At 40.6% G+C, this 26795-nt stretch overlaps 2 protein-coding genes across 7 annotated transcripts; both read left to right on the forward strand.

Moving 5' to 3' along the window:
* The first annotated feature begins 98 nt into the window (after window positions 1–98).
* Window positions 99–12875, forward strand: LOC118423269 (atlastin-2-like). 5 transcript variants are annotated; one of them, XM_035831371.1, is made up of 14 exons: window positions 216–350; window positions 2366–2470; window positions 2905–3131; window positions 3982–4008; window positions 5170–5304; window positions 6555–6710; window positions 7130–7186; window positions 7530–7622; window positions 7793–7931; window positions 8370–8497; window positions 8782–8910; window positions 9496–9763; window positions 10016–10179; window positions 10578–12875. In XM_035831371.1, exons 3-14 carry the CDS (start codon window positions 2910–2912, stop codon window positions 10656–10658), a joined length of 1599 nt encoding a protein of 532 aa, XP_035687264.1. In that variant the 5' UTR covers window positions 216–350; window positions 2366–2470; window positions 2905–2909; the 3' UTR covers window positions 10659–12875. The 5 variants fall into 5 exon arrangements, with proteins under 5 accessions (XP_035687256.1, XP_035687281.1, XP_035687248.1 ...); XM_035831355.1 differs by lacking the exon at window positions 2366–2470 and having other exon boundaries at window positions 146–350; XM_035831379.1 differs by lacking the exon at window positions 3982–4008.
* Window positions 12876–13907: 1032 nt separating this feature from the next.
* Window positions 13908–18650, forward strand: LOC118423294 (myosin regulatory light polypeptide 9-like). Of its 2 annotated transcripts, none has more exons than XM_035831400.1 (7): window positions 13908–14058; window positions 15558–15662; window positions 16610–16685; window positions 17025–17126; window positions 17302–17380; window positions 17606–17654; window positions 17968–18650. In XM_035831400.1, exons 1-7 carry the CDS (start codon window positions 14056–14058, stop codon window positions 18055–18057), a joined length of 504 nt encoding a protein of 167 aa, XP_035687293.1. In that variant the 5' UTR covers window positions 13908–14055; the 3' UTR covers window positions 18058–18650. The 2 variants fall into 2 exon arrangements, with proteins under 2 accessions (XP_035687293.1, XP_035687302.1); XM_035831409.1 differs by lacking the exon at window positions 15558–15662 and adding an exon at window positions 15388–15492 and having other exon boundaries at window positions 13950–14058.
* The last annotated feature ends 8145 nt before the right edge of the window (window positions 18651–26795 follow it).

Raw genomic sequence — 26795 nt, forward strand, 5'->3', positions numbered from 1 at the left:
AATGACAGTAACTTTCATGTATCAGACTTTAAGGTGCGGATGTAGACTCCAAAGGACTAGTGTGCTCCGCCAGAATCTCGTAAGGACGTCATCGCGCACCTACGGGGTCAGGACCTCTCACCCAAAATTTGCATAAACTGTCGAATTTTTCCACAAAGTCTGGTTAAAGTTGTAGAAACCTTTACGTACGGAATGCATAAATCTTAACGTAGATTTGGAAAGGCACCGAAAATAGCCGAGTGGAGAAAACCGTATGTCCTTCAAAGAGGGCTCTAGGCAGTGACGTCATCAGATGTAGATTTCCAAGATGGAGGAATTGAGCAATCGTAAACAGATGGATCCTGCAGAAGGTAGTGTATATTTACCATATTTTGGGGACAGGAGCAATTTTTAGGTACACAATGACGTGTGATAGCAGTTCATTAAGTGTCCAGACTTGTAAAGCAAGAAAGGTGTAGGTCTGGGCCTTGTGTACAGTCCCGTGACTCATTTGTTTGGAGAGCCTCCGGATGTAACGTTAACGGTTTTCTACAGCACATACAGTCGTCCATCCACTCATTTTGTCACGTTATGTCCACAACTACCTCCCGTAAATATCGTTGTTGTAACGGCTTGTTTAGGAAGAACGTGTGTAGTGCTACCAAGGGGAATGACACAACACCCTGGCCAACCACAGGAAAGAACATGTCTGACTGATGGAACGATAAAAGATGGCGCAACATGTCCACGACATGGCATGCATGCATCATGGTAGTGCCATACTGCTTGTGTACATAATTTTTTTCATCTGACACTTCCGCCCACGTCGTGTATCTCTGTTGTTGTTATTTGCGAAATACTGTGAAAATTTGTAACGTTGGCCCAACGCGTCAAAGTCCTACCCCACACTTTAATACAAGGACAGACAAGACTGACATGATGGCACTGTTGGCAGAGTATCAGATTGCTAACAACAGACACTACCCTTGTAGCTCATGGAAGGATTTAATACTAAAACATGATCCAGTTCAAATATAAATCGCACTGGATTGGATTCTAGATCATAAATGATGTGCAACTTTTACAACCTTTAGATAATCAATGTTTAATAGGATAATCATGTTGCAATCCTGTGACAAATGCTTCATTATGAAATCAATGTAGGCTTAGTGGTCTCAACATTACAGTGACAGAGATCGCAGGACCTTGTCAGGAAATATTAGCCTTGCATGTAGACCATACTGGACTGTATATACACTTGCTGCATATGCACACTTGCACAGGAAAACCTTAAATATCTGACGGTATGGTGTATCAGTTTTTCGGACATGCAAAATATTGTTCTTGTTGCTGAATCACAGAAATTGGCATGATCTACCTTAACTTTAAAATTTTATAGTTACAGTTTTAACCTCATCTGAAACATTAAATTCAATAAAGACCAACTGGAACTAAACATTTTCATGTCAATTGATACGATAAGTTTCTTTTAAAATTATTTTTGCAATCCAGGCAAGCCAAAATCAAACGCAGCAAGTGGCTTATAGTACCTGACCAGAGCATGTAGGAGGGCATACGTGTACATGTACCTTAGAAAGCTACAGTTGCTTTTTACCCAACAAAGATCAAAGTCTAAAGTCTTTTGTGGAATCTTTCATTCTGCGAGTCTGTTGGTTGGTAACCTTTGACCTTTAATACAGGTGGCATGATGTGTTGTATTGGATGTTCAGATCATGGATTTTTGTCCTAATTTGTGTGAAAGTGAATTTACTGCAAATAAGCATGTTCCTAGGTTTTAAACAGAATATGAGGTTTCACACTTCTGAAACCAAAGCAATTACTAGTATGTGATACTGATAGCATCTCACTCTCTTGTATCAATGCTAATATGACTGCTTAAATAGTACTAGTACATGTTAATGGCAAGCAATTTCCCTCTATGGATATTGTAGCCATACTTCAACGTCAAAGGGCTGTTATACCTGCTATATGGATACTGATTGCATCTAATACCAACTTATATTTGCATTTTGATTGCTCAAATTTATCCAAAGTAATAGTTAGAACATAGCTCGAGGCCTTCTATTGGGGAAAAGGGTCGCTCCTCCACAAGGGGCGAAGCCTAGGCAGTTATCACAGTGTTGGCTGATGAGTGTTGCAAAAAAAGTGTTGTACTGTGATAAAAGTGTGGCCCTATGTTATTCAAATGATTTCATAGTACCACACTTTTTTCATAGTGCCACACTTCTTCAAGTTACTGACTAAGGGGGTATAAAACAGAAATTAAACAAAGGGCTCTGATTGGCTGAGGGGTAGTGGCCATGTTCTAACTACTTACTGCACAGTGTTCATGATGTGTGCATGTTCATGTTTTTGGTGAATCCAGTGACTATCAGCTAGAGATCTCCTGGACACCATCCATTGAGCCAACATTCAATAACAGGACTTACATATACATCAGAACTGTTTGATTCTGCTATCTACTCTGTAGGTAAGAAGTGTACCGAGTGCATGCTGTGGGCATGGTGGCATAGTGGTGCTATTTTCCATGCTTGAAAGAGGCCATAAGTTTTAAAAAAGTTAAGTTTTCTTGCAATAGGAACAGTGCTTCTGAAGAACCCTATGTGGTCTAACACGCTTGCAACAGCATGCTCACACTTACCTGACAGAAATCTCAGCAGTTGACTTGCAGTGTTTTTATTTGTTGCGTAAAATATGTATTAATGCCTGTGCATTTGCAAGTTTGTATTTGTCAAAACTGCCCATGAAGACCATGTCACTCGGGACAATTAAAATGGGCACTTTAGACAGAATTGTGCATGGGAAAATTTATCTTAAGGTACGACCAAAAAGTAATACACGTTACTACTAGTATTCATAAGTCATATACCTTATGTTCTGTTTTCTCTATTTTCCCTATTGCAGAAAACATGTCTGCAGGAGACACCATAGGGCTGAATGGGAGACCCATCCCTGTTGTTCTGGTCAACTCAGACGACCATACCTTTGAGCTTGACGAAGATGCTCTTAGGTCAGTCCTCCTCAAGGAGCACATCCAGGACAAGAAGGTTGTTGTTGTTTCTGTCGCTGGTGCCTTCCGTAAGGGCAAGTCTTTTCTCCTCAACTTCTTCCTGCGATACCTGAAAAGCAAGGTAAGAGATACCATCAGAGTGTTGAGCACTATATACCAGTTGTTGTGAGTTGAATATTGGTATTGACACAGATTGATAATGTTGTGGCCATGAAACGCCATCTATTCAACAAAATACTCGTTTTTCTTAAAAGAAGAACTTAGACATGTTATGTGTGGCAGAAAGAGTTTATTCATGAATCTACATTATATGTTAAAGATTTAACGTACATGCATTTGCTCTGGAACAGTGTAAGCGTAAAACACAGCACATAAGCCTACTTTTTTTTACAATGTCCACCATTTTAAATAGGTGAATACTGTATATGCTATTTTTTAAATGTTACTGAAGTGTTACCTAACAGTGATATACATGTACTAGAAATATATGTGTGTTCTGTCACTTCTGTGTGTACCTTTACCAATTACCGTGCATTTAATAATTAGGTTTTTGCCTCTGTGCAGTGTGAAAAGAGCAAAGGTGTATTGTATAACAAATGTCTGCTATTTCATGAATTTTATGATAGGAGTTTAAAGCCAATAAAGGTATACTGTTGAGTCTGCACAGTGTAACATTACAGATTAAATGGTACTTTGCCCCTAGCATAGCTATAGAAAAAGTATTCCCCATTGGTATTATAAAAACCAAATGAAACAATACAAATAAAGAAGAAAATATTCCTTAAAGTCGTTCCAAATTCATCTTTAACCTCCTTTTTGTCAGTTTCCACATACATTATATGTGCTTGTAGAAAATATCTCATGGACTGAAGGGAAACTATGAAATGAACCTTGACATAATGATGAAAAAGATCAATAACAAAATGAATGCATGAGTCACTGTTAACTGTTTCTGTCCGCATGCATTCCAGTGTTGGTGCTCATCAGGGAGTACTGTGGTACAGTATTAAATCTTTTTCCTTCCAGTAGAAATAGCATTTTGGCAGGAGGATTTGGATGGCTATACATTATTCATCCCACACATCTGCAATGCCTGTGGCAGGGCTTAGTTATGATATCTAGATGCAACATCTTACAGCAATCATGACCTCGTCCCGCGGTTCCTTTTAGTGAGCGATGTTCGGTGGCAGCAAGCACTTATCTATATATACATCTTTTTCTGCAATTTCCTTTTAGTCGTTTAATTGGGACATGTTTGGTGTCATCAGTCTGATGTGGAAGCTTTCTGCTTTGTGCCCAGAGTCAGAGTAATGTTGTCTGGGAAATGGCTACTCCCCTTCCAGTCATTCCCTTTGAATGAGGAAATAAGATCTACATCTGTGAAATGTACCATCCGTGTTCAGACTACCATGTAAATTGAGTTAGAAGGATGAAAAAGGCTGTGTTGGAAGTAATGTAATACATTTGTTGCGTAATGTAATATTGTCCACATGTATTCAGGCAATCTAGGCACTAGATAATGTGAAAGGAGAATTGATGGGCTTTTGGACAGAATGTGATGTTGGATTTTGGGAGAGTAAGACATTTTGGTGTTACAGATTTCAGTCTCAAATTGTTGCAATGGAACCCAAATAAACTTTAAGTGCCATTGAATTACCGGCATACATTAAGAAATAGTCAATCAAGGTAATCAATCAATAACATAAAAAACATATCAAGAATGAGATAAACTGAACATTTTTAGTCAGATTTCCCTGCTATAGTATCAGTAAGACATATAACAATCCTTAAAAAAATGCTCTAAACACTGAGCGGGATCTGACATCTGCTTAGAGATTAGAGGTTAGGCAAATGACTTAGCGGTGGCTATGGTGCCATAACACATCATTGGAGTCTCTGACAGAAGAAAGAGAGCAGTTTGAACCTTGCATCGTATACTATTAGTAGACTGTAGGCAGTGCTTCCATTCATTCATCCACCAACTTCTAGTTATAACTCCTTTTTCTAGTTTTCCAGCACCCTGTTTACTTTCCCTTTACACTGGGTCTAACTCCTGCTTCAATGTTTTATGTATATTCTACACATTCACTCTTATCATCCAGAAAACTTCTAGCTCAATCAGACAATCTTGTAAATATCCTTCTTTGCTCTTACTGAAGGGAAAGGATGAGTGGCTGGGACAGGAAGACCAGCAGCTGGAGGGATTCTCCTGGAGAGGGGGGTCAGAACGACACACCACAGGTATCCTCATCTGGAGCGACCCTTTCATAGTCACGCTGCCCAATGGAGAAGAGGTCAGTACTACATTCATGTAGACCTGATTGATTACAAATCAAGGAATACCATCCCTGTTGGCCAACCGATATGGTTTGTTACCTTCGCCGAGAAGGTTATATTTTGGGTAGCGTTTGTGTGTGTGTGTGTGTGTAGAAGACCAGCATAACTCAAGAACCCCTGGATGGATTGTATTGATATTTGGTATGTGGGTAGGTCTTGATAATACCTAAAAATGATTAGATTTTGGGGCCCCTAGTGGCTTGTAATGGTACTGCAGTTTAACTTCCGGGTTTGATATCTCGAGTTCTGGATATGCTGTGGTCATGATTTTTGAGTGGTAGATAGCTCTTGGGGTAGAAAGTAAGTAGTGTAGTTTTGGGCCCCCTAGCGGCTTGTTTTGGAACTGCAGGGGCCGGACAGTGTCAGATTTTGAAAGGGAATAACTCAAGAAGGGATTAACGGATCGTCACAATTTTTGGTATGTAGATAGCTCAAGTGATGCTTTATATAGTTAACTATTTATTATGCAAATTGACATCTAATTTGCATAATTAATGAGGAAATCGTCTAACCCGCTCCATTCCATTATAGGACTATTGCAACATTGGTAACATTGGTAAATGAGTAAGAGAAGAAGATATTGATAGATGAGCATTATGCAAATTAATACCCAATTAGCATAATTAATGAGAAAATGCTATAATCCTATTGTGGTAAATGACAGGAATTTCTTACTTGGGGCATTTGGGAGTTATGAACAGGTGAACATCATTGATCTCTATTATGCAAATGAGGACATCATTTGCATAAAAATGAGGACCTCATTTGCATTAAGTATCAGAAAATGCGGTTAAACCATTCTTTCTTAACATATTGTGTAACTGGATTGAAGAGATGATTAACGAATATTATTTATACAAATTAGGATCTTATTTGCATAATTAACGAGAACCACAATTCAAACACTAGTTGTAAAGGTTAAAGTCATTTGGCGAAGGTATGGGGTCGTGGAACTCTAGTTGGTTTATCAATTTATAAGCAGGGAAGTTGAAAAAAGTCTGTTGTAATTTTGACAGACGGTATTTGAATTAGAATGTAATTCTTCTATCATATGATTTATAAGAATTGTAAATATGACTTTGTGCTACCAAACCCTTTTGTCATCGGCAAAGATTGTGTCACAAAGCTATACTCAAGCTTAATTTATAGCTTGTTACAATGTGACAGATAAAATAGTGCAACAGTCCTTCTGATTTCCTCCACACAGGTAGCAATAGTGCTGTTGGACACCCAGGGAGCCTTTGACAGCCAGTCAACAGTGAAGGACTGTGCCACGGTGTTTGCCCTCAGCACCATGACCAGCTCTGTACAGGTCTACAACCTCACACAGAACATACAGGAGGACGACCTGCAGCACCTGCAAGTAGGTTAGATTTGAACAGGTTCATGCTTCAACTTTAGCTGGATATCACCTTTTCTGTGCGAGATCAGAACTGATCTGCAGGACTGTCTTGATTCTGCAAACAATCGTACCAAAAACAAAAGTTTGTGAATGGTTATATAGGGTTGATAAGTAAATGGATTCTTTACTCAACCAAAACAGAAAGACTATGGGAACGTTGGCAATTATACTCTTTTGATTGAGTAACAAAGGACTGTATTATCCAGTCTTACAAAGTATAGTAAGGTTGACTTCATAAGTTTGCCTAATATAGTATGCTGTCAGGCACTGGTGATCAAAGGTTATCTTTTTACTACACAGTCACTGATCTAAAAATGACAACATCGTGATGTTTCATGGCTAGAGTTATTCTTCAATTTTTTTTTTTCTTTACTCCACAGTTGTTTACTGAGTATGGAAGGTTAGCCCTGGAAGATACCAACTCGACTCCATTTCAGGTACTTCATTAGCATTAGTGACTTGAAGGTGATGTTAGGAATTACAGCAATTGTTGAGTATCTTGGAGTTTGTAAATTGTTTCATCATTTCAATGGAAAATATTTATTTCATTTAAGTACCAGTGCACATAAAGATGTTTTGTTGGTGTCACGTAAGAAACTTTACTTACTGTTGTTGAAAAAATAAGGTCACAAAATGAGTCACAAAAATTGGACAAATGAAGACAATAGATCTTGACGAAATGAAAGAGTGAAATGAGCTACAAAGGTTAACAAACCATGATTTATGATTGTTATGATCAAGTTAACTAAATGCAATAGTAAACATTTTTCTTCACCACAGGTCTTGGAGTTCTTGGTGCGAGACTGGAGCTATCCATATGAAGCAGAATATGGGTCTGAAGGAGGAAGGAACATTCTGGAAAGAAGACTTGAGGTGCTTATTATACTTTTATACTTTTTTATTTTCTCATCACTAGTGTATGTATCTTGAAGTGTCCATGTTTTGATAATTTTGCCGTTGCCATCACCAAGAACATCTTTACTATATGAGCCGTCTTTTCATGTATGGTGGAAGAAAATATTTTTTGTTCTTTCCCTGTAAAGATTGCAGACAAGCAGCACGAGGAACTCCAAAATGTGAGGAGACACATCAAGAAGTGTTTTGAGAAGACGGGCTGTTTCCTGATGCCTCACCCCGGCATGAAGGTCGCCACCAACCCTGTGTTTGATGGCAGACTCCAAGGTGATATTTTCTCCAAGTGTGGGCTTTCTTACACTATGATATATTGTAGTACAACCATGTATTTACATGACATAGGGATTCAGCACGATTGAATGTTTTTGACTGTTTTTTAAATCACTTTTCAGATTGTGGTAATGCCAGTCGTTATAAATGGCTTTAGAAAGCAGTGAAAAAGTAGAAATTATCTTTTTGACTTTGTGAACCCTTGTTTTATTTTTGTGGTAGGTAGCATGTAGGAATTTATTTTATTGATATCTAGTACAAAGATGGAGAGACAATGTTGTTAAGTTCCTGAATGCCACTTGGCCAAGTGGTTCAAGGAGTGCAAACTGGGGAAAGGTTTCTCCCTCTGAGATGATGATGATGGTCTAATCCGTACATTTTAATGTGGTAGGAGGTGTAGTTGCAGAGATGACTTTTTGCCTTCTGTTTTGCTAGACATTGAGAGTGACTTCAAGGAACAGCTGAAGGTTCTGGTGCCCCAGCTCCTGGAGCCGACTCACCTGGTGGTCAAGAAGATCAATGGTGCAGATGTCACAGCCAGGGAATTAGTGGAATACTTCAAGGTAAATAATCCTAACTAATAGCAGGCATAAGCCCGTGTGTATCTTCGACATTTTATGTGTTGGGTAGTAAAAGAAATGAGGGCTTCTTGATAGTATGCCATGTTTTACTTAAGGCCTAAGATATCCTCTTGTCTTTCCCGTGACACAGTTTTCTCCACATCTGAATGTTCTGCTCTGAAAGAAGCAAGAGTATCGGGTGTTTAGAAAAAGACAACAGTTTGGTGTCATATCAAGATAATAAGTGTATTTGTTTCTCCTCAACTTCCTTGTCTACCTTGTAACAGGCCTACGTGAATGTATTCAAAAGCGACGAGCTCCCAGAACCAAAGTCCATGCTGCAGGCAACAGCAGAAGCAAACAACCTGGCTGCAGTGGCCACAGCTAAGGCCCTATATCAAGCAGAGATGGAGAAGGTAGGTCATGACAACAGTCTTTGTAACTTAAACTCTCACTGTCCAAGGACACTGTGCAGCCCCTGACTAGTGGAGGGCTACTAGAAACATTGTTTAGTCAAGCTAAGCTTGACACAGTTACATATGTAGTTTTAGTGGTTCCACAGTAATCTCTATTGTAGTTAGCCAAATACTAGTAGAGACTCCTTTTCACATGTCCCATCTATGCATGCATATTCAACAGTTACAAACTGTAAGTATTGTTGATGCCAAAATAGTTACAGCTATTGGTTGTTTACGGATGCCACCTGGGTGAAATAACTAGAACTGCAGGTATTGTTACTTAGCATGCAAGTCTTCGTCATGTATGCACTTTTTCTATGATTATTACAGCATACATCATTGCTATATGGTTGGTAAATCATAGGAGAGCTGGACCTGCTGTTTCAGGAACATCCTGGATACCCAGATACCATTTTGCCACCTTATCATAGCTTTGTACAATAGTGGAACTGTCTGTTAGTTGACATTATGGATCAATACATGTATGTGCTACATATATCATTTAGAACAGCCCTATCAAACTACATGTATTTTTTTCAACAGATCTGTGGAGGAAATCAGCCATACCTGAATCCCGATGAGCTTGAGGCTCACCACCAGCGTTTCAAAGAGAACTGTCTAGAAATCTTTCACGAAAAGAAGAAGATGGGAGGAGAAGAGTACAGTTCTTGCTTTGCTGAGCAGCTGGACAAGGAAGTAGAGGAAGCCTTCGAGCACTTCTCTGAGCAGAATGATAGCAAGAACATCTTCCGTGCTGCACAGACGCCGGCCACGTTGTTTGCAGTCATGGTGGTCACATACGTACTATCAGGTATTAGAACTACATTCCTTTCCACGTATCAAAGTACTTGCATCTACTTATGTACGTGTTTCAATGACCTGTGTATTAGATGTTGTATTGAAAGGTCCAACCAAACAGCTCTTATCAACAATCTGTTTTGGACTGAAACTTAGCAAAGTGAAAAGTAAAAAAGCTGTATTGCAATGATTTAGTGTGCTTAAGCTGATTTGTTTGCATTATTTTCATCATCAAAATGTCCCCTCCCATTCTGCCTTGCTGTAGGTTTCTTTGCATTGCTTGGAATGTACACCGTAGCCAACATCCTGACAGCGGTATTGTGGGCATCCCTAGTCAGCCTGTGCACATGGTCGTACATCAGATACAGCGGACAGTACCGTGAGGTTGGCACATACATCGATCTGGGAGCAGAAGTCATCTGGGAGAAAGTATGTGAACCTTAATGATTAGTTAATCTTATACTCTATGTCCTTTTTTTCTTTCTTTACTACTGTAACTCTTGAAAGGTTCATGGTGGTGTTATTTTCACTTTTTTCACTATAACCCCTTATCCTGAAATCATTCTACTGCGAGTATGTGGTTTGGAATTCTGCTGTACTGCAGAATTGTTTCAACCATGAACTTCAAACTCTGCTAAAACCTCATTTTCCCTCCTTCTACAAAACAAAACTACAGCCAAAGGAACTGTATTTACAGTACCCTCATGTAGTGTCTACAAATCATTATCAAATGGCCTGGCTATGCTATATTGTGCTTTAACTTGGATACAACTAAAATATCCTACTATGTAGCTATATTCTAATGTTTGATTTCTGAACCCACACAGGTTGTGAGCCAGGCTTACATGAAGGTGGTGCAGAAGGGTGTGGAACATAGTATGGCCAATAACAGAAAGAAGAAAAACTGAGGATGACAATTTGATATAAGGCAACAGATACACACATTATCATCATACACACAACACACACACACACGCACATGCACATGCACACACTCACATACACACACATCCATCCATACATTTGCCAAAGTTATTGACAACATACCATGGTGTGCATCTGTACCATACTTTTGTCTGAGCAGACAAGAGGACCAGAGACATGATCTAAGTCTTGTCTTGGTCTTAGCCTTAGCTTTAACTCTTGATTTCCACATGAATAATACCAACAAGCATTCATTACCTTCATACCTGTATATTTCTTTTGCCATACAGAATTCATTGTAATATTTTCATATTCTGTGACATTATTGTTGGTTATTTGTTCAAAAAATAGTTGGCTTTCAATTATAGTGTACATGTATTCTAAACCATGGATTAGCTAAAGCTTTACTCTGTGACATCTATCTATGTTTGTACTAATAATTATAACAGAATTCTTCATAAATCATTGGACATAGTCAAGCAAATGTTCAGTTACTATACATACTGTTGCTTTCTACCCACTAGTACTGTTGATACATTACATGTTCAGTAATTTAACCCCATTCTGGTTGACAATGGCCTTGGGAGTTGAGTGATTCCTTTCACTTAGACATTTTCTGAGCAATCTTTACATATTTATGATAGACTATTCGTATCAAATTCTCCCTGCTGAGACTACCTTGCTGTGTCCTTATGTTTATGTCTATGTACTTCTCAAGCTCAAAAGCTGAAGCTATAATATTCTGTGATGTTATAATGTATGTGATATCCTGACCAAGTTACTTGGAGTGTGCACATGTTTGGGGACTCTGTTCTAAAATGTTCAAAATTTGTAAAGACGTCATGTCATGGGTGGGAAATTCTAATTACTGACAACATGGATTGCTTAAAGATACAGTTTCTTTTTTGCTGTTGTTATAACTGTCAATTTTAACATTTAAAACACACACTCTTGTATTTCCAATGGAAAAGAGATGGACAGACATCATTCAAGTGTTACAATAATTGGAATGCACAAATAGGTAAAACAAAAGGCTACCACGGTATTTATAAAAAGTGCTGTCTGTTTGTTTGCCACTGTCTTCTGATCTATGCTCTTTTGGTCAAAACTTGACAACAACATTAATGTAAGTTTGCTTTTGTGATGTTCATGCACAGTAACTAGATAAATACCATGTCATACAAGTGTCCCAATGTTCACTGTACAGTTACCTCATGTGGCTGCTGTAATCTCTTTGATTCAGTCTGACAAAAAGAGAGGAAAAATTAATGCTCAGGGCCAGATAGCTCAGTTTCTATGTAGCATTTGATGTTAAATTGATGGAGGCATGTGTACAGAGGAGTGATGGTATTGTTTGCAATGCCATTCTATATGAATAATATGTTGCTATGAAAAAAAGAAGAAAATGCATGATTTAGGCAAGATGTTTTTGTGACTAGAAGTTAGGACTTGGACATAATTTATATCAGAGCATTGGCTGTATTCGTACATTGCAGCTTGGTCTACAACTTGTCCTAGGAGGACAGAGAAGGGGATGACCAACCTGACAATAAAGGCCTGTAAGGTCACAACCATCCATTGTTACCACTCACAATGGAAACCCAGTATTATGTACACACTCCCCTGTATAATCTGTAATAGGAAATAGAAGTAGACTATAAGGGTCAAGACTGAGGCTTCACATGACAATGCTAGGGCTTCATTCTTCAGACCTAACCTCACAGCTGCTGGGCCATGTCATCCTGTGCATATGATGTGTGTGAAGTTGTAAGGTCTAACTATAAGACCTATAGTACCATGTCTCCTCATCACCCATGGGGTATATTTGTAGCATCCTTGCATCTAGCTTGGTTTGACCAACACACGACCGTGAACATGCTGTGTTTTGATGTAGGAGTTGTGACATCTATGTAAATAGTCAGCCATGTTTTGTAATGTCGGATTTCCTACCGTGCAGAAAATGTACAGAGATAACAACACTTGTACAGCTAATTTTGTACATCTCCATCCTAGAATTTTGTACTACCATACTGTTCAATCAATATGTAATGGAAATGTTTATGAATGATGCAAAGTGATGTATTGTTCTTGTTGAAGTGACAGTATGCACAGGATGTTTGTCTTCGGCTCCTCAGTTCCTCAGATTTGCCTTGTTACCTTCATCAGTAGGATATGAAATAAATATGATGCATTTGAAATAACAGTGTTTTTTAACAGTGTTTTTTTTTTCCTCATGTATGGCATTCGTTGCAGTTCCCCTTAAATTCGTTTGCAAACTTGTTGATTTTAAGTAGTCATCTACTTACTAGTACAGCATTCGAAAGAAAAGCTGGAAAACCAGGGATAACTAATACTTTCTAGCCACTCCCCCTCGAAAAGGGTTGGACTTGCGGTCTAGTGCAACTCCTTTAGGATGATTTAAATCTACCGGTACTGTGACTGCCAGTTTTCTGTACAGTCAGTTGGTACCTCATTGCGTTGACCGTTATCCTCAGTGGTAAATACGGACAGATGACGTGAACACCTGAAGGAGTGGGATACAGGTAACGGCAGGATATATACTACACAAAGTCGCAGACGTCAACCTCAGTCATTCTCTCCAGTTTGCAAGATCTGCCACATGGATGGATCAACCTCATCAAAATCTGGACAATCTATGTGAACAGCTGGAAAATCATAGAAGTTGTTGTCATTGCGAGGGTTGGGGCGGTACAAGTCATGTGTACCAAAATACGTACAAATAAAGTCTCTGTCGCATTTTACTCTGACTCTAATTCATGTGCAGCTTCCACTGACTATTTTCCATTGAAAGTCGGTCGGAAGATAAAGTATAGATGCTGTGCAGACCTGGAGTCGGACACGGTCTGACCGTCATACATGTCGGAAATAAATGCCCCGTCATACATGCTTGGTGTAACACAATGCGCTGTGTGTTCTGCAAGGTGGCTTGGTCTTAATACATGGAAGTGTCTGGAAACAACAATCCCTTAATTCAGTTCAAACAAAAGCATTGCTTCAGCATTGTTCGAACGCAGATGAAAATGCGTGTCATTATGTATAAAGAGACATGTCAGCCTTGCAGGATACTCGACCCCCGTCGATCCTGGAAATGAAAACAGGCGACCTCTACTACTCGCCGAAAATATATACGGAATGCCTCGAGTATGCAAATTAGCAATATCATCTGTGCTTACTTTTCATGGCAATGTGCCATATAAGGAAAGTGTCAGACCAAGAATTCTCTGATAGGTCCGTTATTCCGGTCTTCAGAACTGATATAGCCCGACCAACCGACTTTGGAGGTCAGCAGTTTCTGCGCTCACCAGTGCGTCGGCTAGTCGTTGGGGTCCCTGTGTCTAAAAGGAACGAACTGAACCAAAGATGGTAAGTAGTGCTCTGTCCATATTAGAGGCTTTTTCTCAGCTTTTGGAATTGATAAAACAGCTTCCTTTCGGTTTTGTTTGGCGACTGTGACAAGTTTTCGTTATGCGATTGGACGACTAGACAATGCAGTTGATCAAACTTTGAAAACGGAGTTCTTCGAAATGTAATGAGCTCTTAAGAGTTGTGGCATGCAGTAAGTTACAGACGCCTTATAGCTATGAACATCGATTAGCGTTTTTAAATAACTTTCGATTTCATATCATTGTATTGCAAAGGAGAGCAATGTTTACAAATGATGGAAAGTAGACTTAATGGGCCTTGCACTTATACAAGACTTGACTTATCGTCATATGTTACGAATATAAGTGACAATTGAGAAAAAGGGCAAGCGCAATACTTTTCCTTCGTCTCCCAACTATGATACACACCAGCAGTCAAACAGGGGTATTTCGTTTTTCCAGTCAGGCTGAAATAGTTTAAATACCGACATGGTGTAGTACAGGATAGTATATGTACGCGCATACCTTAGGATACTTGAAACTGCATTTACGTATTGAAAGTGATACCCCGTTGATACCCGATTCGCACTATTTCATAATTCCCCAAGCACATCGTAATATACGCAATGATTCAAATGTGGCTATATAAAAAAAGGAACACGGAAAAATTCTGTGCTTTATACAGTCGTACGTGAGGTTAGGACGGTACTATTTTGGGGCAGGGGATCGATTACAAAAAACACAGACAATGCAATTCTACTTTTCGCTTAATGCTTTGCCATTTCCGACTGAGCCATTACACTGCTCAAAGTCTGATTCTGAAACGAAGAAAAAGCAACGTATAATAGATGCATTGCTACACAAAGTATACGATACAGCCAGCCTTTCTTGGCACAGAACACGATTACGTTTAATACTGGCTCCATCTTGGATGAAAGTTTCATTTTGGCGGGAACACATTCCAGGAATACTCGCGAGGGGACAGCAAATTCTGCGCCCGGCTAGTGTGGCTACTGTTGAACTGTTTACAGATGACCTAAGACAAAACTATTAATGTCATGTTTTTTGATACGCAAAGCAAGATGATGACAGTTAATGGTTCTATGAGTAGCGATGGTTGCGTGTTCTGGTAATATCAAAATATTAAATATTAAACAGTAAAAAAAATGGAATGTGGAAACTTTGAAGACTTCAAATTTAGATTTCAGGGGAAAAAGGAAAAATATTGTACGTGCGATCGACAGAAATAGGACTTAACGTTTTTGTATATGTTTAGCTTACGCGTTGTGTACGTTGTGTCACCTTGTTGTGTTGAAACCCTGTGCGCTAGGCGTCCAGAAAGGCCAAGAAGAAGGCAGGATCCCTACGCGCTAAGCGCGTCACTTCCAACGTCTTCGCGATGTTCGACACCGCGCAGATTCAAGAATTCAAAGAGGTAATTATCCACTTCGATGAGAGTGAGAGTAACCCGAGTCCTGTTGTATTGCTCTCTCCTAACAGGCAAGCAGAAAGGCCAAGAAGAAGGCTGGGTCCATGCGCGCCAAGCGCGTGACATCCAACGTCTTCGCCATGTTCACCTCCGAGCAGATCCAGGAGTTCAAAGAGGCAAGCCATGTAGCATGGCCGACTTAGCAAAACCCACTCTTGTACAAACTGGGCGGGTTTTGCTACTTCGGTCTGCTTCCTAAGTTAGAAGACCAGAGACGTTTGTGATCCTACTGTCATGGGCTATGGTTTGGATCACAGACGCCCTGGCCAACCAACGAACCCACGAGAATTGCCTGTAGTAGCTTGTACTCCGCATTCTAACCCATACTGCTCTTTCACAAATCTATCATCACCATTTTCATTTCAGAAGGTCCAACAGAGTGCCCACGGATCCATAACTTCATTCTATGCTTAACATCTTCCTTTTTTTTCACCCGCCGACAACTGACAATACCATAGAACTGCCCTGTGTTGTGCTATGACCCTTTATGCAACTGAAACGTACGAATGACTAGTGGTGGAATCGGGCTTACTGTAACACCGCTAACGTACAAGATACGACAAGTGATGTCGGTTTTCGAAAAAAAAAGACAACCGAATTATTAACTGTTCAAACAACTTCTATTCATATCTGTGCTGTATAATTCTGAAACCCTGCCAAAAGGTCAACCTTCAACAGAACTACAGGCCATTAAAACACTATGAAAAATGAATTGTGAGGAAGAGTGACTAACGACAAACTTACATTTCCTGTTCCATGACAAACAAGTCAACTGACATTTTAGAATGCACGACCGACCCACAGCACGTACATGTATTTCCATAGACCACCATGGCATCAACTCGGCCTGTACCTGAAAATGGGACTCTCTCGTCGTCGTCGTATATGGACCAATACACAAAGATTACACCACCCACCATCCACGACACATGTTTAATTTAAACATCCCAGATCCTCTACTAACCGGGACATCAGCTGATAACTCTAGATCTCTAACCTAACCGTTACGTTAAGATTACATACCTGATCACTAAAGCGTCGCCCCTCTGTCCCTGTCCCACAGGCTTTCACGTGGATCGACCAGAACCACGACGGCTTCCTGCAGCCTGACGATCTGAAGGGTGTCTTCTCAGAGCTGAGTAAGTCGGGTCTCCTCAAAACCTGTGTTAAACTGTGTATAGTTGCTATGAGGTCTGATGATACATGCATCTATAGTCGTACCAGATGATATGTCATTGTCGAAGCATCGCGGGGATTTAATTTCGCGGTGGCGGGAAAATGAAGTGTTCGCGGTTCAGCGCCATGTACTGTACTGTAGTCACATACTGCAATATAAAATGTTCGCGGTGGTTTTGAGTTCGCGGTGAAACAGCCATCGCAAAAAAAACGCGAACATAAAATCACCGCGAACATTTCTGCATCTACAGCACAAATGGCAGGTTTAAGATAGTTAACCATCCATTGCTGCCTTTCTCCAGACAAGGATCCCGGCAGTGATGGCATCGACAAGATGATGGCCGACGCACCTGGTCCCATCAACTTCACCTGCTTCTTGACAATCATGGGCAGGAAACTCAAGGGTAAGTTGTGCACCTGATGTTGTAAAGGTAAGAGCGACAGAACGCCAACAGATTATGAACGTAAGATCGTGACGTTGTGTTGTGTTGTGGTGGACCGAGGGCCATTATAAACAGAACAGCGGCATTTTGTCAACATCTCCTAGGCTCACCATACAAACATTTGTCTTTCTTACAGGCGTGGACACAGAAGAGGTCATGTTAGACGCCTTCAAGATCTTGGATCCCGATGAGACTGGGAAAGTAGCAGTATCGACGTAAGTTGTCCTGAACATTTTCGTGTCCATTCTTTTAGCAATAGATTTCCTGGGCTTGGTTTACATGACAAACGCAATCATCACACGATAGAAGACGTCCCAATCACATTAATGTAAACGCTCTGTAGTGAAGTGTATTTCCAGAGATATTTCACTAGACGTAGACCAAACGTTTGGAATCGTCCAACCAAAATAATAATCGATACTTTTTCTCTCTTCCTACAGGATCAAAGAGCTGCTGGTCAGTGGCGGCGAGAAGTTCTCAGATGACGAGGTACTTTCTATATTATCTCATGGCATCAGCTTTGCAAGCATACAGATAAAGGAGAATTTCCGTAAACCTTTAGATGTGTTCTTTAGATGTTACTTCAGAGTCAGGATTGTATGCCAGTTTTGATTGCATCTAGTTCCTGATATCCAGATCCCGTGGTTATGATTATATTCTACGACAATTATTATTATTATCTCGTTATTATGGTTAACTTCATCCATTACAATATCATTTATTGCCATCATCCCGTTATTATGATTAAATCCCGAGACAACAACACATATGTTAATTCATATTTTGACTTCTCTTTCCTCAGCTGAAGGGTGCATTTGAGGGTGCACCAGTCGAGGACGGAAACTTGGACTACATCAAGTACTGCAAGATCGTGAAGCGCGGCGAGGACTAGACCAGCTCCATCCCCCACCCACACGCTTCGGTCGTATAGGGATCACGTCATCGTCTTTGAACTATGTCAGAAACGTACTTTGTGAGCACATTTGAGCTATTTATGGCGACATCCTCACCACCACAGTTGTCATTCTCACGTTGCCTGCTATTTTTGGCTCGCACATGTATGAAACATAGTCGGGCTTCTGACATACTTTGAACCGACTCAAGTTACCATTCTTCTGTACCAACAAATGTATTTACTTATCTCCAAATCAATTTTCGTTATGAAATTAAATGTGTACTTCTAAGCGCCTGTTGGTCATTTGGACTTCACTGGTCGTATTGTAACAAAAAGTGTAAGTGTACTACCGTCTTTGGAAAAACGTAGGCGAAGTAAACGAAGTAGATGTAGCATGTACATGTGAACAGTTAAGAGGGGTGACATTTGAAGAAATAACCAGAGGGGTTGCGAAGGACAGAGGAGCATAAGGATTCTCTTGCACAGGGAGATCCCCACTTGCATTTTTGTACAGTTCGTATTTTGGTTTGTGTCAATGGTTTGTCCAGCCTTTTTACTCCCAGTAAAGTTAAATGGCTGCTCTTACCTACTTCTACTTTCTCTGTGAATTTGTTGTCAGCGTCGTTACTAAACATTACTTAACGCCACCACCAGTTCTTGAATTGACTTACAATCTCAAATGGATGGACTTGCGGTCAGCGGTAACTATGGACCAACGCGATTCCACGATGCCAGTAATGCGTCTCCATAAGAAATGTGTTAAACGTTTATGAGAGAGACGTATAAAAGGAAGGAATGAGAAGGAGAGTGAGAGAGAGAGAGAGAGAGAGAGAGAGAGAGAGAGAGAGAGAGAGAGAGAGAGAGAGAGAGAGAGAGAGAGAGAGGAAAGAGAGAGAGAGAGTTACCCAAGCCATGGCCCCAATCACCACGTGACGCACAATGTCCTTGGTGCTGAAGCGCCATCTCGGGTGCCTGTGGACTGTTCCAATCCGTCACACACATACCGCTACTGTGGAGTTGTCAATAGATCGTTGCTACACGAAACGCCTAATGATATAATAGCTATATGCTGCAAAGAACTGTTCAGCACCAGGACCCCTCCCTCATCACACAAACATTACTTGAGTCAAAGATATCACGCAACCTCGATCCCGATCTGCACACAGTGGTTGGTATAAAATAATTTGTTTGAGTAAAGAAATGTGTATCATGCAGTACCACCAGTAATACTTATCCACCGGGTCACATAATTTCGCTACTTAAAAAATGTGTTTAGGAGATCTCTGAGTACAGAATCCCCTAAGTATACACCGCTCAAAAATGCTTATTTACTTCTTACTTGATAAGGTCTCCTCATCTCTCTGAGTGGCCTGCATCAAGGAGTCTGTACCTTTTTTGTACCGTACTTTGCCATTCCGGGCGGCTCTGGGCCACATCTCAAGGCTTTGAAATACAGGAGTGCATTATACTGGGGGATGTTGCACTGGAGATCTCTTTAGATGCATTGTTTTGAGGTAGTAGATATGTGTGACTGGCGGGATTATGTTAACAACTTAAGATGTTATACCATGTGTCCAACAAATAGAAACATGGAATGATATAACCCATATACATACATAGTCTCCAACAGGCCTTCCTAAAGGGTTGATGTTGATAATGACAAATATATGGTGGCCAGGAAAGTGCGCCTGCAGTAAAAGTAGCATTTCTCCCTGAACTGTTCGGGCAAAGAAAACCTTGTGGTGTGGTGGTCAAAGTCTCCCGCCAAATCATTCTCCTTGGTAGTTGGTCTGGTGGAGACTAGTACGCACACATCATATAAAGTAGTCTACATCTCCTTTCCCGATGAGATGTGGCTGGTTCTCAACGTTAACACTGATGGAATATCACGAAAATACCTCTTGCACCATCTATCTTTGCTGTCTAATAAAAAGGGCGTAAATTGTGATTTCTCATGATGAAAGATGAAAGGTATAGGTGAAAAAATATCAGGCATCTTAGCAAAAGGAAGAGAAAAGACATGTTGCATGTACGTACCATCGTCATTGTTGGAAAAATGATTATCTTTTATATTAAAATTTTACATATTCCATGTATTGTGTTATTGGGTGCCCTCGTACTACATGTATTAGGAAAGTTTTGTTATCTTATTTGACGACAATACATGTGCAAGGATACTAGTACTTCCCCGGTAGGATAACCCGTTATCTTAAGTTAATGTTTCAGCAAAACGGTTCTCCGTATTGTGCAATTGTTACAGTACATGCGTCTCTAAATACATTGTATAAAAGAGTCCCGATACGAGTATTGCATTGCCGTGTATGTATGTATGTATGTATGTATGTATGTATTGCCGTGATCGGCTGAGAAACCAATACAGGTGCACTCAATGTAAGCTGTCGCCACTTCGGTCCGTCCCTTGTCACTCACTTTATGTGTAATTGTCTAACTTAGGGCCGTGGGAGATCAAAACAGTCTGCTATGGAATGTGATGGTCTAGCAAAATATACTGCAGCTTCCATTGTGCAACGGCTGCACTTCATATTCGACCCTCATGGTGGCGTTTATAATCAGGATAAGGCTCGGATTTAACTATAGTAATAAAGGAATGAACAGTTTTGAACGGTGGTATGCACTTTTGATGACCGTTTTTTGTACTGGGTCGCAAGAGACAAAAAGAAACGGCCCGCAAAAATGTATTATGAGCCCCGCAAAGAAAACACGAAGAAAGGCGCAGAAAGTCTGCTATGGAGGCTAACAAATCTGTCCACACTGCCCATGATCTTTAGCCATAGCAAAACACAATAGTAGCGTTGTGTATCACTCGGTCCAAGATGAAATCTAATGATTGTCCTTTGTCCAGCAAAGCAACTCTACCTGGCTCACACACGTGTGACCCCAGCGCGCCATGGAGCTGGTCACGCCCACTTTACCTGAGCACTTTCCCTTTTCTGTCCGCCGGACTTGCAGCACCAGTGATGGCTGACAGGACAAATAATAATTAAGGACACTGCCATTCGGACAATGTTTTTAGATGAGATACACAAAACTTCGCCCCTGTGTGTGATTTAAATCAACATTAAATGTTGACTGTAAGCCTATTCTTGTGACAGAATCAGTTTGGTCAAACATTTGAATATGCCCATCTTGTTTGGATATGGGCAATTGAGTTCGCATCATGACCCAGTTATTTCTCTGTCAGCAAGTACCGAGACGTCGATATTTTGAAAGTCCCGCCTGCCAGTCGACAGTTGGTAAAGATATCGACCTACATGTACTTAATATGAACACACGCGTTCGATATGAAGTGTAAGTACATAGAGTACTCTGGATTGAGTTAATGGTTGATGGTAGGTCCCCACTTTCTCACCTGCCCATGACCTGAAGTACACCCATGGGCTCACCCGCCGACCGGCATGCTTTGCAAGCAGCTGGCAAGATGGAGGGATTCGGTAAGTGGCTGTCAAACATCTCCTCTGGTTTTCTCCTTTTTTGTCGGCCCTGTCTGTGCTCTGTGTCGTTTGATATGATAGGTTAGCTCAGATAAGGTTTGTTGTACTGTGGATATCGTTTGTTTTGTCTGGAGGGTCTGGGTTTGGTCATAGGGGTGCGGGGACGTTGGGTGACGAGCGGTAGTGTACAAACGTCAAATCTATTTCCCCAAACACAGACCGGTACAGATCGGTACAGCACGGCACGGGGAGATGTTCAGACGACACGAAACACTGCAGATGGTGGTTACACAGCAGTCGTTTGTGTATTAGCTGCACAGCTGCTACTACTAGTCAGTACAGAGCTCCCGTGAACGCCAAGGGCTTTTTATTCTGGCGCGATTTCTTATCCTGGAACATGCCAGGGACTTTCTGCCTGTGCATGACGGTGTCCTGGGATGGTTGGTTTTGATTTCCGCGGATCCCCGATGGTGGGCTGGGACTGTTTGTCCAGTTCTGGCAGCTGGGGGCAGTTAGTGTCTAAAAGCCGTGAAGAGATCACCAAAAATGGCAGTAGAACAGAGAAGCCCCTCCCTCGCGTTTTCTCTCGTGGAGTTGGCATCACAAATTGCAGTCTGAAAGGGGGAAAGAGGATCGGGTTAGAAACAACATATTACATCTGTTGTATCAACTCACTAGAGTAACGCAATGCCAGCCCCATTGAGTAGATCACTGCTCAATGTTGTGGCATAAATAGCACCTTATTAGACATTAGGAGGTAATTTATGTTATTGTAGCAAACACCATTACCAACATAATGAATTTGCTGATGTTGAATAATGATATGATTATGTATCAAACAGATCTTATGATCGGAAATGATTCACAAGTTCAGTGGTATCAGAACAATATTGCTTTGCTGAGAAAAGCGTGTTTTCACACTTCAGGGCAGTTGCTCCTTTATTGTGCTATTTTATACAATGCCTAATTGCAGTTGTCATAAATAATGTGTGACAAGATGTAAATGGCAGAGGGGCAATCAGCCCAATCCTTGGTGATCCACATGAACAATAAATCTCCATCAAACTCAAGGACAACAGGGCGCTGGTGGTTTTATGTTTCTCTATGCAAGACCACAGAGCCTTTGAAGTTCTGGCTGATTGGCTTTTGTTCAGGAGATGACTGTTGTACTGTTACAAGATGGACCTTGCATACAACCTTGTTACATGACTGCAAACAAATCTGACAAAGTGTGTTTGCTGTCAGCTGCTGCTGGGACCTACTAGTACAATGTTCTTATTCAGCACTGACATGGGCATGTATTATACAACAAGTAAACTCCATCCGCTACACAATATGGGCTTTAGCACTTTTGTTCTGAAACGCTGAAGAGGCGAGTAGAAACAGTACCCTGGCTTCTGTGATTCGAACCTGGGCCCGCCAGCTCACAAAACCAACATCGCAAAAGGTCTGTATCCATAGGCCTGGTCAGTTGGTGGCACATGAGCCTCACTGTTACAGTTCTTATCAGCCAGGGACATTTCTTTTCCTTACAAGACATGTATAATCCTGGCTGGTGCACGTGATTGAGACAAGGACTGGAAAATGCAAACTTATGAATGTAGAAATGGTTCAGGTTGACACAGTTTCACCCAGAACATGCATGTAAATATGAATGATCCATTCAGTCTGAGACAGTGCTTTCACCTGAGTGAAAAGTAGTTCTTGGCTGACAGCTAATTGACTATGGAGAGGAATGCTGCCACGCCCCCTTTGCAAACACTGCATTTCAGTCAAGTCTAGATCCTGACAAGCTTGTGTGTAACAGAGCATAGCAAAGAAGTGTTTCACTGAAAAGGTAACTCAATACATTGCTTGAAATAAATTGTGACTGGCACGCCTTGGTATTCCTGTGTTTGTGTGAAAACTGTCCCACAACAAAGTGGCAAGAGACAATGCAAACATCGTCAAGTGGCAAAACTAACACATTATCACCAAATTGACTGGCTAGGGAAAGTGAATTAGTAAATAAAGTCTTTAGCTTAGGTAGACCTATAGCAAGTAGCAAGAATAAATAAACCAAAAGGCCATATTGCCAAAGTGGAAAAATTACTTCCTTGATACTTCCTTTCCCTTTCATCATCTCCTTTCCTTCCTAGTTGAAGATTCTCCTTCTTTCCTGTGCAGTGTTTTTAACAGACAATTTTCTGTGAAATTGTGGCTACTTTGTCAACTTTCATTATTCATTCCAATATAACACAATGGCAAGTAATGGTGAATCAGGCATTCATGAAGAGGAAGCACATCTGTTACAATGGGAGGGGATATGGGAGGCAATCCAAAGGAAGTTATTCATATTTGTGGCTATGGTCTTTAAGTGTTTCCTACATATACACAGGGGGCTCACTGTTCCTCTCACCTTGGACCTTGGAGGAATGCCAGGTCCAGACAAGTTAATCCTCTTGGGTATATCACCTGTGAACCTGAAAAATTGCTGTAACATTACCCTTGCTTCAGGCATTACTGACATCCATTAGGCCTGTGTTAAACATTGTAATGTTACGAAAGCACAGAGAGAGGCACTATCTAAAGTGTGCAGATAATATGAACATCCACAGTATACCTGACTTGAGCCTGCATTGTTGTACTAAGTTCTTTATGGTATACTGCCATGACAGAAGTACAGTTCCCAGGGGAGGTATATTCCATGATTCAGTGATTGGATATGTCAATAATTAATCCTTTCCCTGATTGTATTTTATGTCAGTTGACCTAGCATCCCTTTGTGGCAATGGCAGGGAGGCTTCAAAGGCTGCAGTGGAGACTTGAATTAATGATATGATAAGGATGTTGGAAGTACTATCATGTTCTTTTATATATAATAGTGAAATAATGTGACCTTTGTACATCCCTAGTAAAATTACAGGCATGCTGAATGGGCTGAATTTGTCTGGCTATTTTGAACACCTACATGTATTGAGGATTATGGAATTTATTTATTCTATCCATGTTGTTCTTTTGTAAAAATATTAATGAATGGAAATCGAGAAGTAAAGATTTTCTTGGGGCAAGAAGGGTCCAAAAGTTTTGATGACTTGGATTGCAGCCTGAGAAGGACTAACTACATATTGAAAGAGATCTTTGGTGATTTATTTTCTCCTTATCTTATCTTATCATTTGTGCATGTAGGTTCAAATTGGTCACATTTGTACATTGTAGAGTTTTAGCATATACACGTAGGTGGGATGTTTAGAAGTGCTATAGCATGCACATAATGATGATGTGCACTTGTGATTGAGTACACTTTTTATACCTGCCAATGGGTTTATTTCATACACATTTTCAAAGACGTATAAAGTCTTCCTGTTATTATATGGGAACTCGTCTCTAGGTACAGATCATAGGAGAATGCCCAACATGTCATTGTTCATTACATAGAATTGTCCTGACTCACATGTATGTTGGAGGCATCAAATATAGCCTGTAGCATGCTTAAGGTTAAAACAGCCCAAGCGTTCAACTGATATATGATGTTACAGATGCACAGTCCATGCAGGGGTATTTTGTTAATGTTACATCAAGCATATCCTGGATCAATGGGAATGCAATTACATGGGTCTGATTTGATAAATTGTGTTTGAGAAAAAGAGGAAATTACTAGGCACCTAAGTTGATTATCCAATTCTGTAGGCTTGTTAGAATGCACTGTGCAATTGTGATTTTCTTGGACTGTCAGGAAATTAGATTAAGTGGATCACTTGTAAGTAGAGTAATTTCATCTTCAGCGGTTCACCGAATCAAAGCTTTATCTTTCTTGTTTTATACCCAAATGTGTAAACAGTGCTGTATTTGTCCTTGTCTTGAAACCTCAGTCAGCTTATGATTTATGATGCACATTTGTTTTAAATCACTGAACTTTGACCTAATTGTTGTCTGAAGTCTGAAGCTATGGCCTTGGGTTATTCACCTGGCACTTGACAGGCCTGGGGGTATAGGTAGGTTTGGGTCCTATGGGTAGGTTTTCACTTTCAGGCCACTTGTAATCTGCCTATTCCAGCCCAAGATTCCTACATATTCTAAGACTCAACTTTCAAATGTATACATTATGATATTTATGTACTGGTATGTAAATGGGGAGCTGTTATACTTTTTTAAAAATCAGGTAGGCCACCATGTAATGTCAATCGGAGCCTTGGGTCCTGTGTATGGGGGAGCCATAGGCATAAAAGTTGAATCAAACACACATAGGCTTGCAGGATAAAGAACCCATCACATTTATTGAGAGTAGGGGTTGACCTAGTGTACTTGGCCAAATTCTTGAGGACATGATAGGCACATGCTGCAATTCTTCCTGGTTTCTCGATGACCAATAGCATAGAATATTTTTCCTGAGTTCTCACCCCCTCCCTGAATGTAGAGAATGGGTACTGTTACTTGTGAAGTATTCAGTGACCTCTTACCACTAACATATCACACTGCAAATACATGTCTATCTAAGTATCTTGCTATGTCTTACTACTTCAGCGAATGAAACAACACAATGTAGCCATTTGGTTCCACATTATTGTTTTATATGTATATAGTTTTAGACAGCAGGGAGAAGGTTAAAACATCTCATTTCCCCTCCCGGTGCAGAATAAGTCCTATTGATTGTACAGGACCTGCCTCTGCCTTGGTTGAACCAGCTGAAGCTCGGGTTCGCATAAAAGGCTGGGCTGTCTACCAGGCCAGGCTACCTGGCCTGTCTACCTGGCCTGGCTATCACGTCAGGCTACTCAGATCCCCCCATTCATAGCCCCATCATATGGCATTCAGCTGATTGACAGGCATAGTAATTGCTAATCTCCCGTCACTGCAAGTGACCTGAGGTTGGCCTGTCCACCACTGGCTGGGCCCTTCGGGAATGTGTCTGGTAGGACTTCCTTGCAGCGTTAGGAACACAAGTACCAGTACTGACTGTTTGTGTATGTTTGTGTGTGTGTAAATGTGTGTGTGTACATGTATGTATGTGTGTGTGTGTGTGTGTGTGTGTGTAAGAACGGGCTTGCCAGCAACAGAAATTTGTTTCTTTATTGAATATCTATCTTCTAGAACAGAAACCATCTCAGCTCGTGCAACAAGAAGGAAGAGCATAAATCGCTGTAAAGCTAAACTTGTATTGACCAGGGGGGGGGTATAATTACATGTACCTCCTTGTTCTCTATGCTAGTATGCCATGTTGACATACACAATCTCGGTAGTCACATAGCCTTTTTGAGGCTGTGGATTGTTATCCAATGTACAATTTTTTGTGTCCAGGACAAA

Source organism: Branchiostoma floridae, chromosome 1 (assembly GCF_000003815.2).
Source record: "Branchiostoma floridae strain S238N-H82 chromosome 1, Bfl_VNyyK, whole genome shotgun sequence".
NCBI lineage: Eukaryota > Metazoa > Chordata > Leptocardii > Amphioxiformes > Branchiostomatidae > Branchiostoma > Branchiostoma floridae.

Bases quoted from the DNA above. Each gene is read 5' to 3' on its own strand.
- LOC118423269 (XM_035831355.1), top strand. From the start codon at position 308: ATGGAGGAATTGAGCAATCGTAAACAGATGGATCCTGCAGAAG. The intron at 8,911-9,495 runs GTAGGTCATGAC...TTTTTTCAACAG, and splicing joins ATCAAGCAGAGATGGAGAAG to ATCTGTGGAGGAAATCAGCC. The intron at 10,180-10,577 runs GTATGTGAACCT...GAACCCACACAG, and splicing joins CAGAAGTCATCTGGGAGAAA to GTTGTGAGCCAGGCTTACAT.
- LOC118423294 (XM_035831400.1), top strand. The intron at 15,663-16,609 runs GCAAGCCATGTA...CCTGTCCCACAG, and splicing joins AGATCCAGGAGTTCAAAGAG to GCTTTCACGTGGATCGACCA. The intron at 16,686-17,024 runs GTAAGTCGGGTC...GCCTTTCTCCAG, and splicing joins GGGTGTCTTCTCAGAGCTGA to ACAAGGATCCCGGCAGTGAT.